We start from the raw sequence: 16,455 nt of genomic DNA on the forward strand, positions 1-16,455 counted from the left end.
ACACACACACACACACACACACACACACACACACACAGACACAGACACAGACACACACACATACACACACACACATTTTAAATGCTTTATTTTAGGGATGCACCGAACATTCGGCCACCGAATGTATTCGGCCGAATATCGCAAAATAAAGCACATTCGGTATTCGGCCGAATGTGGGAAAACACCGAATGTTTACCACCGAATAGTGGCCGTGTTTTGATGACGCAATACAATTAAATATAACTCTCAACAGGCGCGCGGCGCGAGGCGACGCGCTTTCAAAACTGGCTGCGTTCGTAAATTCACTCAGGAAGTCCGATCAGCACTCGTGGAATGTCTCTCGTCCAATCAAATGACTCGGTTTCTCTATGACGTCGGGCCCAGTGTGCGCTCCAGCGCTCTCAGAGCGACTTTACGAACGCAACCTTACACTCATCTAGCTAGTTAGCTTAGCAGTCGTAGCGGAAGAAGCAGAGTTGTTGCCTTGTTGAAAACATATTCAGACTCCCAGCTGTTCTACACGAGTTTATGACATGCAGCTGTATCATGCGGTGGTTTCTATGCAAACCAGAGACTATAAAAACAAAAGATATTCATTCTGAAATAACATGAACTATTATCCTTACACTCAGGTGGACTCAATTCAACTTGTTGAATGACTTGTTGAAGACATTTAGCATTTGACCTAATTCTAAGAGTGACAAAGGGTCTGAATACTTATGTACATGTGGTATTTCTGTATTTACATTTTAATACATTTGCAAACATTAAAAAACGTTTTTACTTAGATTATGGGGTACTGTGTGTGGATTGATGGCAAATCTATTCAAAAATGTGAAAAAAGTGAAGGGGTCTAAATACTTTCTGAAGCCTATGTAGAGACAAATCATGAATATCATTAACTTGAACCCTGGAAAGCAGTAGAGATTAAATCCCACGATAATTAGTTATAATAAGTTATATATAAAAGTTCTTTTTTTTCAATCTCAATTTCTTTCTTTGAGAAGCATGAATAAAAAGCAAAATGTATTTAGTTTATGCAATGATAAAATTAAAAACTGCCGATACACATTCGGTATTCGGTATTCGGTATTCGGCCAAGTGTTTCCTTAAATTCGGCTTCGGCCTCGGCCAAGAATTTTCATTTCGGTGCATCCCTACTTTATTTATGTCCACATACATGTACAATATCTAAAGGACATAAATACTATCAGTGCATTTTGACATTATGAAAACAGTCAGTTACAGTAGTGCTGAGCCAACAACCAGTTATGCTACACACAGGATGTTATTAACAACCAGTTATGTTACACATAGGATGTTATTCACACTAAATGATTATTACAGTGGATTTGACAGATACAGTATCAATACTGTAAAACAGACAGTCTCCAGCTCATGGGTACAGGAAGCACCGCCTTCTCCATATTGAGCGGCTACCAATAACAGCAGATACTGAGCAGTGCTTTGTTAACTGTTTGGCCCTTCTCTTAGGAAGACCAGCCATTTGAAGGCCTCTGACAACACATTTATGAACATGGCCCAGGCTGCCAAATATACAAACTAAAAGTTTACATCTGTAACCCAGTTGTATTATGGCCTGCTCCAGCTGTTGGTATTTCAAGATCTTGGTTGAAAAGGCTTCCTCTAGGCTTTGGTCAAAGGTGCAGCCAACTTCTAGAATGAGCACCTCTCTGTGATTTTCAGTGACAATTACAGCATCGGGGGAGTGTTTGATGAAATATTAGAGAACACTTCTGAATTGTCACTACACAGACTGAACATGCTAGGCTTTACAGTGGAGTGCTTGTACAGCGTTACACACACACACACACACACACACACGCACACACCCACACCCACACACACACACACACACCGAAAAAAAAACACAAATAGACATGAAAAGGTGGTCAGGCGGTTACTTCTGGGTCAGTCAACTACTCACCCAAGATTCTACCGACGGCCAGCTGGCCCACCCACACACCAAACACACACACACACACACACACACAAACAAACCAGCCACCCAGCCAGAAACACACACACAACAAGCCCCTACACAAACAAACCACAAGTGTTTGTGAGGTAAACAGTATTGGGGAAAGCAGACGCCTCGGTCTGTTTTGTACATGATGTTTGTCTACAGAGCTGAAGTATTAGCGCCGTGTCCCGGCTGGCGCAGTGTAAACAGAGAGGCCCTCTCCCTGTGTTTGTCAGAGGAGTGTGTGTGTGTGTGTGTGTGTGTGTCTGTGTTTGTGTGTTTGTCAGAGGCGGCTGTAAACACTGCAGACAGGAAACCCTTCTACCTCTCCTCATACACACACACACACACATTAAGAACAGGCGCTCAGAGGAACTCCTCCATCTGCTGCTCCCTCACACACACACACACGCTTGCGCGCGAGCACACGCGCATAGGTGCACACACATACAGTACATACACACACACACACGGACACATACACACACATACACACACAGACACAAACATATACACACACACACAGACACAAACATATACACACACACAGACACAAACATATACTGTACACACACACACACACGCTTGCACGCGAGCACATGCGCATAGGCACACACACACACATACAGTACATATACACAGACACACACGCACGGACACACGCACGCACACACACACACACCTCCATCCCCATGGTGTGATCCCCATAGCGTGTGTGTTTAATAACTCAGCAGAGCAACCTCCTTCTTGGTAACGGCGTCATTCTGATTCTTTCCCATCAGTCAGACGCCCGTCGACGCCGCTGAAGACAACACTATTAGTATTCCTCCTGACACACCTCCCCTCCCCGCACTCTTTAATCACCCCGTCTCTGACAGGGCTATCTCCGATAGGCCGGTTGACTGACAACACGCGGCACGCGGCTCATTAGAGGTGCATTGTGGGGGTCGGACAATGAGGGGGGCGGGCCTGGAGGGCCCGGAGGACCAACAACGTCCTGGCCGTCAAGAAATGTATCAGAGGGAGACAGATGGGATGGGAGGGCTGCGCTACGCTAAGTCGTTAGCATGGCAGAGAGACAGTCAATCTCATCCGTACTCACTCTGCGCTCTGAGGCTGACAGGAAGTGTTATTGTAGGACGGAAAGAAAGAAAGACAAAAAAAGAATAAAAACAAAACCAAAAACATTAACGTGATGAAGTCGGAGGAGGAGACGGACGGGATTCGTTTTCTTTTGTTTGTCTGTTAATTACTTTCTTATTAAGAAGTGACAAACAAACAAATAAATAAAAAAACGTTCCACGTCCTCGTCCCCCCTGGCGTGAGTGACAGCCGGGTTAATACGACATGAACCCCGTCATCTCATCTCCAGTTGAGAATGATAGTCCCTCCATCCCTCCATCCATCCATCCATCCCTCCCTCCATCCATCCCTCTCTCCCTCCCTCCTTTTCTCCCTCCCTCCCTCCCTCCCTCCCTCCCTCCATCCATCCCTCTCTCCCTCCCTCCTTCCCTCCCTCCCTCCCTCCTTCCCTCCATCCCTCCCTCCCTCCCTCCATCCCTCCCTCCCTCCCTCCCTCCATCCCTCCATCCCTCCATCCCTCCCTCCCTCCCTCCCTCCCTCCCTCCCTCCCTCCCTCCCTCCATCCCTCCCTCCTCACACTCTCATTGTAAAACAATGCGCCACACACACAGCCGCCACAGTGACCCGACACACACACACTCTCTTCCCCCTTCAGGCTCCACACATCCGCGTATTCCAAGAAAAATAATAACGAAGAGCGGGATTAGGGAATCCTAAAAAAAAAACACAAACCCCACATCGGGTTCGCCTGCGTCTCTCATTAGAGCCCAGGGGGGGGGGGGGGGGCTTATTCAAGAACTGCTGAAACTTATTTTTTTCCTCCAAACCTCCAAACCTCCAAACCTCCAGCCCCGGGATTAAAGAGAACCTTCCTGGCTGCCACCTCATCAATATTTCAGCCTCCTATCGGGAGCAGACTCCCAGATTCAGACGCAGCAAGCGGGGGGGGGGGGAGGGGGGGGGGCGGAGAGGGCCTTGTTCCACACGTCACATCTCATCATCACACCTCGCGATTATGGGTCATTCCCCTGTTCCCTGGCGCACATTACGTTATTGCCTAGGATGTCTAGCATCATTCACTAGCTACGAGCTAAAGGGGATAGACTCTGAGGGCTGCAGGGAGGGCTGGCTCCCAGCACCACGGCTCAGCGGGGGGGAGGGGGGGGGGGGGCAGGGGAGCAGGGGGGCAGGGGGGCAGGGGAGCAGGGGGGAGGGGGGGGGCAGGGGAGCAGGGGGGCAGGGGGGACTACCCTCCAGCAGCCTCCCTCCCTCCCAGCCTCCCCCCCTCCTGCTCCGGGTGGATCCACCATGACTGAGGGCGTAGGGAGGACAGGACAGAGTGATTTATTCTGGTTCCATTTCACACTATTGGACATGCAGTAGTATCGATCACGTTGGGTTGTGTGTTCTTGGATGTCGTTGAATGTGTGTGTGTGTGTGTGTGTGTGCGTCATTACAACAGCGTAAAGCGTGACTGTAGAGCCCAATAGTTAATTAAATAATAACAGTTTCTCTAACTGTTCTTCTAGCATGGTGACAGCCAGCCAGTGGCCCCTGGTCCTAACATACATAGATTAGTTTTTCTTCCCCATGACTGATGTATAGATGATATACTGTAGATGATTCACTCACTTTAGACTTGTTTGTTAGGGTAAGTCGCTTTGGATTAAAGGCGTCTGCTGCTAAATGTCTTCTAAAATGTCATGTAAATGTGTGTGTGTGTGTGTGTGTGTGTGTGTCGGCCTTACCGTCACAGGTGTGTGTGCTACACAGGGTGTGTGTGTGTGTGTGTGTGTGTCGGCCTTACCGTCACAGGTGTGTGTGCTACACAGGGTGTGTGTGTGTGTGTGTGTGTGTTGGCCTTACCGTCGCAGGTGTGTGTGCTACACAGGGCCTCCTCCGTGTGCAGACCGATGCAGATGTCTCCCCCGCTGGTGGGTGGGGGGCTGGTGCAGGAGCGCGTGCGCTGGTAGTGACCCCCGCCGCACGGCACCGAGCACTGGGACCAGGACGACCAACACGACCACACGCCACTCACTGCACAGGGACACACACACACAGACACAGACACACGCACACAGACAGACACACAGACAGACACACAGACAGAGACACAGACACAGACACAGACACAGACACAGAGACAGAGACAGAGACAGAGACAGAGACAGAGACAGAGACAGAGACAGAGACAGACACACAGACAGACACACAGACAGAGACAGAGACACAGACACAGCCACAGACACAGACAGACACAGACACAGACACACGCACACACACACACACACACACACACACACACAATCACACAAGGACACAAGGTCAGATATCTACTGGATTCCAGTAGGTAAACACAAAAAAAAACAGTGTTCAGGTCATGGAATCCCCCTGCAAACATCATCAACAGACACAACCCAATTCTTTTAACACTAGAACAGCCGTGAGGGGTCATTTGGCCCCTGTGAGTAAAGAAACATGTTCTATCTTTGCAAAATGTCTAATTTCAGGACCCTCCTTTCATGACCTTTCCTAGATACGTGCGTTCTACCACCCAGTATCCTCCTTACATTTTCAAAATCACATCAGGATAAGCTAATATAAAGCTATTTTGCCGTTTTTTTCTGTGTAGGAAGCAGGCTAATTTTACAAGCCGAGCCAACTAGTGGTTGTTGTGTGTAAATAGCAGCTTGTGCATTGTAAAGAGGGGAGGTCATTCGACCCCCCGAGGCGGCTCTTATAGCAGAGGTACGGCTGTTCTAGTGTTAAAAGCCCTTCAAACATTCCTCTCCTTTGTCTCTCTCTTCTCTCCTTTCCACGCTGAAACTCGGCACCGAATCAACTCCCCTCTGCTTAAACCTCCTCTCTGTGAAGACTTGGCAGGGTGGCCGGTGGTTTCCCATTAGCAGGCCCCCAGTGTGCCTCTCTGATGTCGAGTCTGAGGGTCTGAGCTGAGTGAGTGTGAGTGTGTGTGTGTGTGTGTGTGTGTGTGTGTGTGTGTTTGTGGAGAGAGAGAGAGAGAGAGGTGAGAGGAGAGGTTCGAGCTCGCACGGCCCGCTGCGGCACACTGCTGCGTCCTCCTGCACTAGAAAACTCCATTTACTTCACTGGATTAGAGCGACGCAGGTGAGCTGGGGCATGACTGCTGCTGCTGGCTCTTTCTATCTATCGACCCTCCCTCCCTCCCTCCCGCTCTCCCTCCCTCCTTCCCTCCCTCCCTCCCTCCCGCTCTCCCTCCATCCCTCTCTCCCTCCCTCCCACCCTCCCTCCATTCCTACATTCCTCCATCCATCCATCCATCCCTCCCTCCCACCCTCCCTCCCTCCCTCCCTCCCTCCCTCCCTCCCTCCCTCCTTCCCTCCCTCCCGCTCTCCCTCCCTCCTTCCCTCCCTCCTTCCCTCCATCCCTCTCTCCCGCTCTCCCTCCCTCCTTCCATCCCCCCTCCTTCCCTCTCTCCCTCCCTCCATTCCTCCCTCCCTCCTTCCCTCCCTCCCTCCCTCCTTCCCTCCATCCCGCTCTCCCTCCCTCCTTCCCTCCCTCCTTCCCTCCCTCCCTCTCTGCCTCCCTCCTTCCCTCCCTCTCTCCCTCCCTCCCTCCTTCCCTCCCTCCAACCATCCCTCTCTCCCTCCCTCCTTCCCTCCCTCCCTCTCTCCCTCCCTCCTTCCCTCCATCCATCCCTCTCTCCCTCCCTCCTTCCCTCCCTCTCTCCCTCCCTCCTTCCCTCCCTCCCGCTCTCCCTCCCTCCTTCCCTCCCTCCTTCCCTCCCTCCCTCCCTCCCTCCCTCCCTCCATTCCTCCATCCATCCCTCCCTCCCTCCCTCCCTCCCAGAGAGAGGCCTAGATCAGGAAAGCCTGAGGTAAATAGAATGAGCTGGGAAGAGATGGCGTCTCGTTACCGTACAGTATCGATGTGGTTTGGCTCTCAGATACGCAGATACCTCTCCAACTCCCTCTCTGCCACATTTTTTCTTTTCTTAATTTGTCCTTCAACTCACCTCCTCTCCGTCTCTAGATTTCACTGTCTCATTGTCTCTCTGTCTCTCTGAGTGTGTGTGTGTGTGTGTGTGTGTCTCTCTCTCTCACTCTCAATGACGATATCTTTCGGCCTTTCTTTCTCTCTCTCTACGTACGTCTCTCAGAGACGTGAGATCCCAGATCTCTCTGTCTCTGTGTGTGTGTGTGTGTGTGTGTGTGTGTGTGTCTCTCTCTCTCACTCTCCCAGGGCGTACGCAGACGTCGGCGAAGGCCACGTTAATGAAGAGGGGTGTTCAAAGAGATGGAGAGAGACAGGAAGAGAGGGAGGAGGAGAGACTATTGGCATGCGGGTGCGTGAGTGTGAGTGTGAGTGTGAGTGTGAGTGTGAGTGTGGGACACCGACTATCCAGCAGAATCTGTCTGTCGTCTGAGAGAAAGTGTGAAGAGAGTTCTCATCAACCTCAGTCTTTCAAACAAACATCTGTTCTGAACAGCTCTCTGAAACTCATGACGTCTCTTCACTACCCTGGCTCCCCGCTGGTGGAATGAGCTCCCCACGGCTGTCAGAACGGCAGAGTCACTACCCGTCTTCCGTCGTAAACTGAAGACCTCCATCTCTTCGGGTTACACCTTAACTGCTCCTCCTGAGACATCTACTACCCCTCAGCACTGCGTCTCCTGAAGACACCCGCTTTTCCCCTCTACTGTGTCCCTAAGAACTTCTATTGCCCCCCTTGTACTGTTTCTCTGTTTCTCCAGTGTCTAAATATAATAAAATAAAAATAAAAAAAACCTAGGTTTAGAAGAAGGTGATAGAAGAAGGTTTTTCCTTCTATCAACGGCCCCGGGCCTGAGCTGGATTACTCTTCCTGCTACGACTGGTGGATTGATGATTCACTTGCTTAGTATTCAAATGTATTGATTGTAAGTCACTTTGGAATTAGGCGTCTGCAGTCCTAAATGCCAAAGATCTAAATGTAAATGTAAAAATGTCATGTACATACGTTCAAAGCGAGCCGACTGATGAACCAATGAGGTGCTTTAAACGCTGCCAACCCAGGGTCACTGACCGCGCGCTGCTAGCCGTTAGCGAACGAACCGCTCGTCCAGTGCAACCTCACAGGGTCAGCACAGACCTTCTACGAGAGATGATGTGTGTGTACTAGCGTGTGTGAGCTAACCCTAAGCTGGAGGTGTGTACCTGTACCTGCGTGTGTGTGTGTTCGCGAGTGTGTGCGTGTGCGAGCGTGTGCGAGTGTGTGTGTGTGTGTGTGTGTGTATGCATGTGTGAGTGTGTGTGCGTGCGTGTGCATGTGTGTGTGTGTGTATGCATGCGTGAGTGTGTGTGTGTGTGTGTATGCATGTGTGTGTGTGTGTGTATACATGTGTGTGTGTGTGTGTGTGTGTGTATGCATGTGTGTGTGTGTGAGTGCATGCATGCGTGCGTGTGTGCGTGCGTGTGTGTGTATGCATGCGTGAGTGAGTGTGTGTGTGTGAGTGTGCATGCGTGAGTGTGTGTGTGTGCGTGTGTGTACATGTGTGTATGTGTGTGTGTGTATGCATGTGTGTGTGTCCCTCACCCGTGCAGGCCTCAGAGTTGCAGTCCTGGTACTCCACAGGCGAGCCCCTGCAGGCTGCGGGGGCGGCTGCGCTCTTGCCCTCGGCGGTGGCGCAGGTGCGCCTGCGGGTGCGGTATCCTCTGGCGCAGTCCTGGGAGCAGGCGGACCACGTCTCCCACGACGACCAGCCGCTGCCCGCCACCCGCACCACGGGGGTCTTCAGGAGGTCCTCCACCAGTGCTGCAGGCAGGAAGGAAGGAAGGGGTTAAAACAGACAGTGACCCCTCCGTTCATGTCACTAGATGTCATAACATGTCACTAGATGTCATAACATGTCCCTAGATGTCATAACATGTCAGTAGATGTCATAACATGTCACTAGATGTCATAACATGTCAGTAGATGTCATAACATGTCACTAGATGTCATTACATGTCACTAGATGTCATAACATGTCACTAGATGTCATTACATGTCACTAGATGTCATAACATGTCACTAGATATCATTACATGTCACCAGATGTCATTACATGTCACTAGATGTCATAACATGTCACTAGATGTCATAACATGTCCCTAGATATCATAACATGATGTCATTTGGGGCGGCTGTGGCGCAGGAGGTAGAGTCGCCGCCTAATGATCACAAGGTTGGCAGATCAGAGGTTCGAGCCCTGGCTGGCCACATGTCGAAGTGTCCTTGGGCAAGACACTGAACCCCAAAATTGCTCCCAGAGAGCGGTCCGGCGCCTTGCAGCTTGCCGCCATTGGTGTGTGAATGTGTGTGTGAATGGGTGAATGAGAGGCCGTTGTAAAGCGCTTTGGAGCAGCAAAAAAGGTGCGATATATACGTGCAGTCCATTTACCATTTACCATGAATAAACTCGCCCAATTTGTTGACCTTCTAGAGAGCCCAGGGTGATCTTCATTCACCGAAAATGCATTTAAACTATGATTTTTCTTTTAGCCAATCAAAATATTGTTGCTAGGTAAATACCACATAAAACAACCTTGGCACTCTAGGTGGTGAGTGTCCCTGAAATCTTTGGCAGTTAGTGAGTTAACATGTAGAGTAGACGTCACTATAACATTAACATACAGAGTAGTGTTACAGTATGTAGTGCATAATCTGTTATGTACAGTCCATATCTTCAACTGCCACTGAACAATGCCTTTTTCTGTGACTAGGATGATGCGTTGTTCTCATGCTAATGCTAATCATTTCTCACGTTTCATTATTTCCGGGGGCGAGGTCAAGGTTTCCTGTGACAGGACAGGGAGGTCTATTTTACCACTGGTCACAAAACATACGCAAGTCGTGACGTTAGAATTATAAGGTTCTATCAACATTTTTGGTCAAAATAGTTTTTTTACATAATCTGATCCATTATGTGTTTATTAATGCCTGTGTGGTGTTATTTTTAAAATGTTGACATTTTTGAGTTAGTAATTAATAAAATACAAAGGTTCCATCGCACAAAACATAATGGAATGTAAAAACTTTGACGCTCAATATCTCTGAACTGCCCTAGACGGAGATAGAACCTTATCATTCTAAACGGAGATAGAACCATATCATTCTAAACGGAGATAGAACCTTATCATTCTAAACGGAGATAGAACCTTATCATTCTAAACGGAGATAGAACCTTATCATTCTAAACGGAGATAGAACCGTATCATTCTAAACGGAGATAGAACCGTATCATTCTAAACGGAGATAGAACCTTATCATTCTAAACGGAGATAGAACCTTAGAATTATAAGCTCACGAAGTCCAACCGCAGACGTAACAGGTGAGAACGCCGGGAGGGAGCAGCGTTAAAAAGAGCAATAGAAGGAGCTCCACGTGTCAGATGTGCGCCGAAAAAAATTCTGGCCTTGAAAATAGCCCTCATTCATTCACAGCCATGGCCAGCACCTCCAGAGAGAGACTGGTTATTACTGTTTTCTGTCTTTTCTACCACAGTGTTTAACAGACTGTACATGTAGCTGTAGCTGCAGTGTCACCTTGTCCTCTCTCACCCTCTCTCTCTCTCTCTCTCTCTCTCTCTCTCTCTCTCACCCTCTCTCTCTCACCCTCTCTCTCTCTCTCTCTCTCTCTCTCTCTCTCTCTCTCTCTCTCTCTCTCTCTCTCTCTCTCGCTTAGCTCGAGCCTTACCTCGCCTGTTAGCTCTGGCCAGACTGTATACCACCCCCCCCCCCCCACACACACACACTCCCTCCCCCCTTGTATCCCCCCTTCCCCCCCAAGCAGTAGTTCATCATCTTCTCCTCGGGAGCCCTGTCCTGTTTCGCCCCACCACACCCCACCACACCTCACCCCCCCCCCCGCCCCCACCTCGCCCGCTGACAGGGAGCTCCAGTTAATCGATTCCGAGGCGGAGAGCGTTGCGCGCGGGGCGCTGAGCGGCCGGAGGAGGAGGAGGAGGAGGGGCGCTGGACTGTGACTCTGGCCTGTCTCCAGCAGCACGGCATTCTGGGAGTTCCCAGAACACTAACAGGGTTCCTTCAACATGTCACATCCCCTAGAACACCCAGGGAGGGTTTTGGGGCGACGGGGGCACTGCAGCCATTTTGAATGCAGACGTTTTTCTTTCTCCCCCTGACAACTAACTAACTAACTAACTAACTAACGTATTCCACTCAGAACCTGAGAACTAACTAACTAACTAACTAACTAACTAACTAACTAACGTATTCCACTCAGAACCTGAGAACTAACTAACTAACTAACTTGAGGGACCGGTAGATGAACACTGCTCACTGATTGGCCGGCGAAATTACTCATACTCACTGTCGGTCTCGCAGGCGGCGGTGCCGTCGTTGGGGCAGAAGCGGGTCTCCACCTTGCGCCGGCCGATCTGCAGGTCGTGGGGGTCGGACACCTGGGCGCGGCACATGTAGCGCATCCTCTGCTCCTGCCTGGCCCCCCCCTGGGTCACGTTGACGGGCATCCAGGGGGTCCAGGGGGTGTTGCGCTTCACCTCCGGACACGCCTCCAAGTTACACGCCTTGTACTCCTGCAGGGGAGGGAGGGAGGGGGGGGCAGGGGGGAGGGAGAGAGGGAGAGAGGGAGTGAGAGAGAGGGAGGGAGAGGGAGGGAGAGAGGGGTAGGGAGAAGGAGAGAGAGAGGGAAAGGGGGAAGGGAGAAGGAGAGAGAGAGGGAAAGGGGGGAAAGGGTGGAGAGAGAGAGACAGAGAGACAGAGAGAGAGAGAGAGAGAGACAGAGAGAGAGACAGAGAGAGAGAGAGAGGGGCAGAGAGAGAGAGAGAGACAGAGAGAGAGAGGGGCAGAGAGAGAGAGAGAGACAGAGAGAGAGAGAGAGGGGCAGAGAGAGAGAGAGACACAGAGAGAGACACAGAGAGAGAGAGAGAGAGGGGCAGAGAGAGAGAGGGGCAGAGAGAGAGAGAGGGGCAGAGAGAGAGAGAGAGGGGCAGAGAGAGACAGAGAGAGAGAGGGGCAGAGAGAGAGACACACACAGAGAGAGAGAGAGGGGCAGAGAGAGAGAGAGAGGGGCAGAGAGAGAGACACAGAGAGAGAGAGAGAGAGAGAGAGAGAGAGAGAGAGAGGGGCAGAGAGAGACACAGAGAGAGGCAGAGAGAGAGAAAGGGAGAGAGAACCAGAAGAGGAAAAACCAATAAGTAAGGTCTATAAAACTCTCCAAATACTTTTCTCCAGTCTCTCTACAGTAAAGCCGGGTACACACATAAAGATAATCTGGCCGATTTTGTTCAGTTTTTCCCCCCTTCCGACCATGGACAGCAAACGCCTGATTATCGGACGGCTCTAAAGTGAAACTGAAAACTCCCGAGGGGGGGTGGCAGGGTTGGGGGAGATGGCTAGGGGGTAGGGGAGGCTGTAAGCATGGAGAGAACAGGCAGGTTTTGAGGTGGGATTTAAAGGTGAGGAGTGAGGAGGGTGAGTCTCTGAGTGGTTGAGGGAGAGAGTTCCAGAGGCGGGGTGAGGCAGCTCGTGAAAAGGCACGGTGACCGAAGCCTTTGAGTTTTTGAGGGTGGGACAGTGAGGGGAACAATGGATGAGGATGAGAGGGTACGGGTAGGGCGGTGGGGGAGAAGGAGGTCAGTCAGGTAAGGGGGGGCCAGGCTATGGAGGGCTTTGTATTTGAGGATGAGCACTTTGAATTGGATACGTGTGTAGAGATGTAGAGATGAGATTCTGGGACGATTCTGTGTGATCTTACGTTTTAGCTTATTCATGCCGTTTCCTAGCTACGCAAATACATTATGTAGAACAGAGAGAGCGCCTCTGCGACAGCTACACCACATTAAACACCTACACCTACACACACACACACACACTACACACACACACACACTACACACACACACACTACACACACACACTACACCACATGAAACACCTGGGCTCAGCGTTTTACCAGAGCGCCTGTAATAACCACTGACATCACATCTCTCTCCACTCCTGAGCAGAGGTCTGCGGCTGAGTTATAAGACTTTAATTAGATTCTTAATGAAGGTGATTAAACGCCCAGCTTAATACTTTGGGCAGGCTTGGCAGACAGAGCCGTCTGTACACGACTTGACTCGGAGGAGAGGAGAGTCTCACTCTCTCACACACTCTGTTGAGATAAGAGTTTCTTATGAGAGAGGGGATATTAGCACGGTTAATGCCTTCACACAACCAGTACGTGCGTGTGTGTGTGTGTGTGGATGTGTGTGTGTGTGAATGTGTGCATGTTAATTGCCTTCACACAATCTCTCACATGTGCGTGCATGTGTGTGTGTGTGTGTGCGTGTGTGTGGATGTGTGTGTGTGTGTGTGTGTGTGTGTGTGTGTGTGTGTGTATGTGTGTGGGTGTGTGTGTGTGCGTGTGGATGTGTGCATGTGTGTGTGTGTGTGTGTGTGTGTATGTATGTATGTATGTATGTATGTATGTATGTATGTATGTATGAATGTATGTGTGTATGTATGTGTGTGTGTGTGTGTGTGTGTGTGTGTGTATGTGTGTGTATGTGTATGTGTATGTATGTATGTATGTATGTATATGTGTGTGTGTGTGTGTGTGTGTGTGTGTATGTGTATGTGTGTGTGTGTATATGTGTATGTATGTATGTATGTATGTATGTATGTATATGTGTGTGTGTGTGTGTGTGTGTGTATGTGTATGTGTGTGTGTGTGTATATGTGTATGTATGTATGTATGTATGTATGTATGTATGTATGTATGTATGTATGTATGCATGTGTGTGTGTGTGTGTGTGTGTGTGTATGTATGTATGTATGTATGTATGTATGTATGTATGTATGTATGTATGTATGTATGTATGTGTATGTATGTGTGTATATATGTCTGTCTCGTACCAGTGCACACCCTGGGCAGCTGTTCCCGTTCTCGCAGCTGCGGACCCGGGAGTGGACCCCCCCGCCGCACCCGGCGCTGCACTTGGCCCAGGAGCCCCAGGGGGACCAGAAGATGGGCTGGGGGCAGGAGGACCCCTCGTTACAGAACCTGAACACAACCACGGAGAGAGAGAGAGAGAGACCGCCATCTCATTGACACACACTTTTCACCAAGTCGTGTTTTTTGTACAAATTGAGTTTTTTTACATATTCTGATCCATTTTTTTAATGCCTGTGTGGTGTTATTTTTAAAATGTTGACATTTTTTAGTTAGTAATTAATAAAATACAAAGGTTCCATCTCACAAAACAGTCTCGCAGCCCCCCCCCCCCTCACCTCTCGTCCCTGACGGGTCCCACACACACGCGTCCTCCGTGCCGGGGCGAGGGGTTGTTACACGACCGCTGACGCATCTCGAACCCCGTCCCACAGGTGGTGCTGCACTGTCCCCCACGACGACCAGGGGGTCCAGCCTCCGTTTCTACGGCAACAGACACACAACAATGTCAATCAGGAAAGCCACACAAATCTCACCCCCTCCACCAATCACACAGGACCCCTCTCACTCCCTCCACCAATCACACAGGACCCCTCTCACCCCTCCACCAATCATTTCAGCTACTTCCATCAGGCCGCCGTTACAGAACTCCACTGGCACATACACATACAAAACATCATTCATCCCAACTGCAACCACCGCCTTGAACATTTTAAAATAGAAAGCGCATAGTTTTTTCTTTTTAAACCACAACATTTTAGCTTTTTAACCATAACACTGTTTTTTATTATTATTTTTAAATGACTGGACTTTTTAAATAGGCACTACATTTTATAAACACTGCTATGTCTGTCTGTTTTTATTGTATGTATTCATGTATGTGATCTATGTGTGTTTTAATGTGGAAACTGTATTCTTGAGCTGCACTTCTGCCTGTCGAAGGAGAATTTCTGTCACTGTGTGACAAGACAATAAAGCTATCTTGAATCTTGAATCTTGAATCAATGCTGAACAAACTCTCACTCAAACAAACTCTCAGGTAGTGGGAGGAGACGAGATGTTTCTCCAACACCGATATGCACGTCACACAACAACGTCGGCCCTTTTAAAACAACTCGACACATTTTCTGATCATCACTCTAATGCGTGACGCGGAGAGAGAGAGCGGGATGGCGAAAACCACTTCCTGAAGGAGCCTCCTCCTCCCTCCGTTTGACACCGAAACATATTCCTCCCAATTTCCTAAAGTGCTTTGTTCCTGAGAAGCACTTTTCATGATTTAATTGCCACTTCCTGCAAAAAAAACACAATTCAATTCCGACAACTCTGTATTTAATCAGGCATCGCTAGCGAACCTGGCACATGAAAGCAAGACCCTGGCGCTTTGTACTACTGGAGCTGTTTCCCCCCCCTCACACACACACACACACACACACACACACACACACACACACACTCACAGATGGTACCAGAACCTTCCAGGGGAGACTTGGATGTCACCTAGCGGAACATGCTTAATCAGAAATCCTTGGGTATTCTAGACCCCCTCTCATCCTGTCTGCATGCTAATGTAGCGTCCCCGCTAACCTCAACTACACCTGAGACAGAGGGAGAAGAAGAAGCTAGCCAACCGTTGCTATCCTCCTGACACAAACCCACACATTCTAACCAACCTTGGGGGTTGTCTGGACAGACGACAGAAGCTTCTAGATCTTGTAGCAGTATCTCTGTCTGTCTCTCTCTCTCTCTCTCTCTCTCTCTCTCTCTCTGTCTCTCTCTCTCTCTGTCTCTGTCTCTCTGTCTCTCTGTCTCTCTGTCTCTCTGTCTCTCTGTCTCTCTGTCTCTCTCGCCCTCTCTCTCTCTCTCTCTCTCTCTCTCTCTCTCTCTCTCTCTCTCTCTCTCTCTCTCTCTCTCTCTCTCTCTCTCTCTCTCTCTCTCTCTCTCTCTCTCTCTCTCTCTCTCTCTCTCTCTCTCTCTCTCTCTCTCTCTCTCTCTCTCTCTCTCTCTCTCTCTCTCTCTCTCTCTCTCTCTCTCTCTCTCTCTCTCTCTCTCTCTCTCTCTCTCTCTCTACCTGGAGCAGTTGGACACTTCGATGGTGGCTCCCTCGCAGTCCCGTCCACCGCAGCGGGGCGGGGGGTTGTCACACGACCGCGAGCGACACTGGCATGCGCTGGTGCCGTCGCCGTCGTCGTTGCTGCACGGTTGCCACGGCGCCCAGGGTCCGAAGCCGCCGTCGGATGTCTGGTTCCGAAGCTTTAAAAAAAAAAGGAAAAAAAAGTGGAATGTCAATATCAGAGACAGAAACAGACAGGGACACATAACTCATGTCGTGACGTTAGAATTATAAGGTTGTATCTCCATTTTTGGTCAAAATTGAGTTTTTTTACATAATCTGATCCATTAGGTGTTTATTAATGCCTGTGTGGTGTTATTTAAAAATGTTGATATTTGGTGAGATGGAATAAACCTT

General features: G+C 49.6%; 1 protein-coding gene across 1 annotated transcript in view; it reads right to left on the reverse strand.

The window, feature by feature from the left end:
* The window catches only part of sema5ba (sema domain, seven thrombospondin repeats (type 1 and type 1-like), transmembrane domain (TM) and short cytoplasmic domain, (semaphorin) 5Ba), a gene marked incomplete at its 3' end in the record, with an annotated part of 55,390 nt that overhangs the window by 11,413 nt on the left and 27,522 nt on the right, over window positions 1-16,455 (reverse strand). Inside the window, 7 exon segments of the mRNA XM_080537053.1 lie at window positions 4,934-5,104; window positions 8,622-8,840; window positions 11,400-11,625; window positions 13,949-14,096; window positions 14,324-14,436; window positions 14,438-14,468; window positions 16,057-16,238. Coding sequence (XP_080393179.1) covers window positions 4,934-5,104; window positions 8,622-8,840; window positions 11,400-11,625; window positions 13,949-14,096; window positions 14,324-14,436; window positions 14,438-14,468; window positions 16,057-16,238 — 1,090 coding nt within the window.

This window comes from Nansenia antarctica (genome assembly GCF_963989245.1).
Source record: "Nansenia antarctica genome assembly, chromosome: 7".
Lineage (NCBI taxonomy): Eukaryota > Metazoa > Chordata > Actinopteri > Argentiniformes > Microstomatidae > Nansenia > Nansenia antarctica.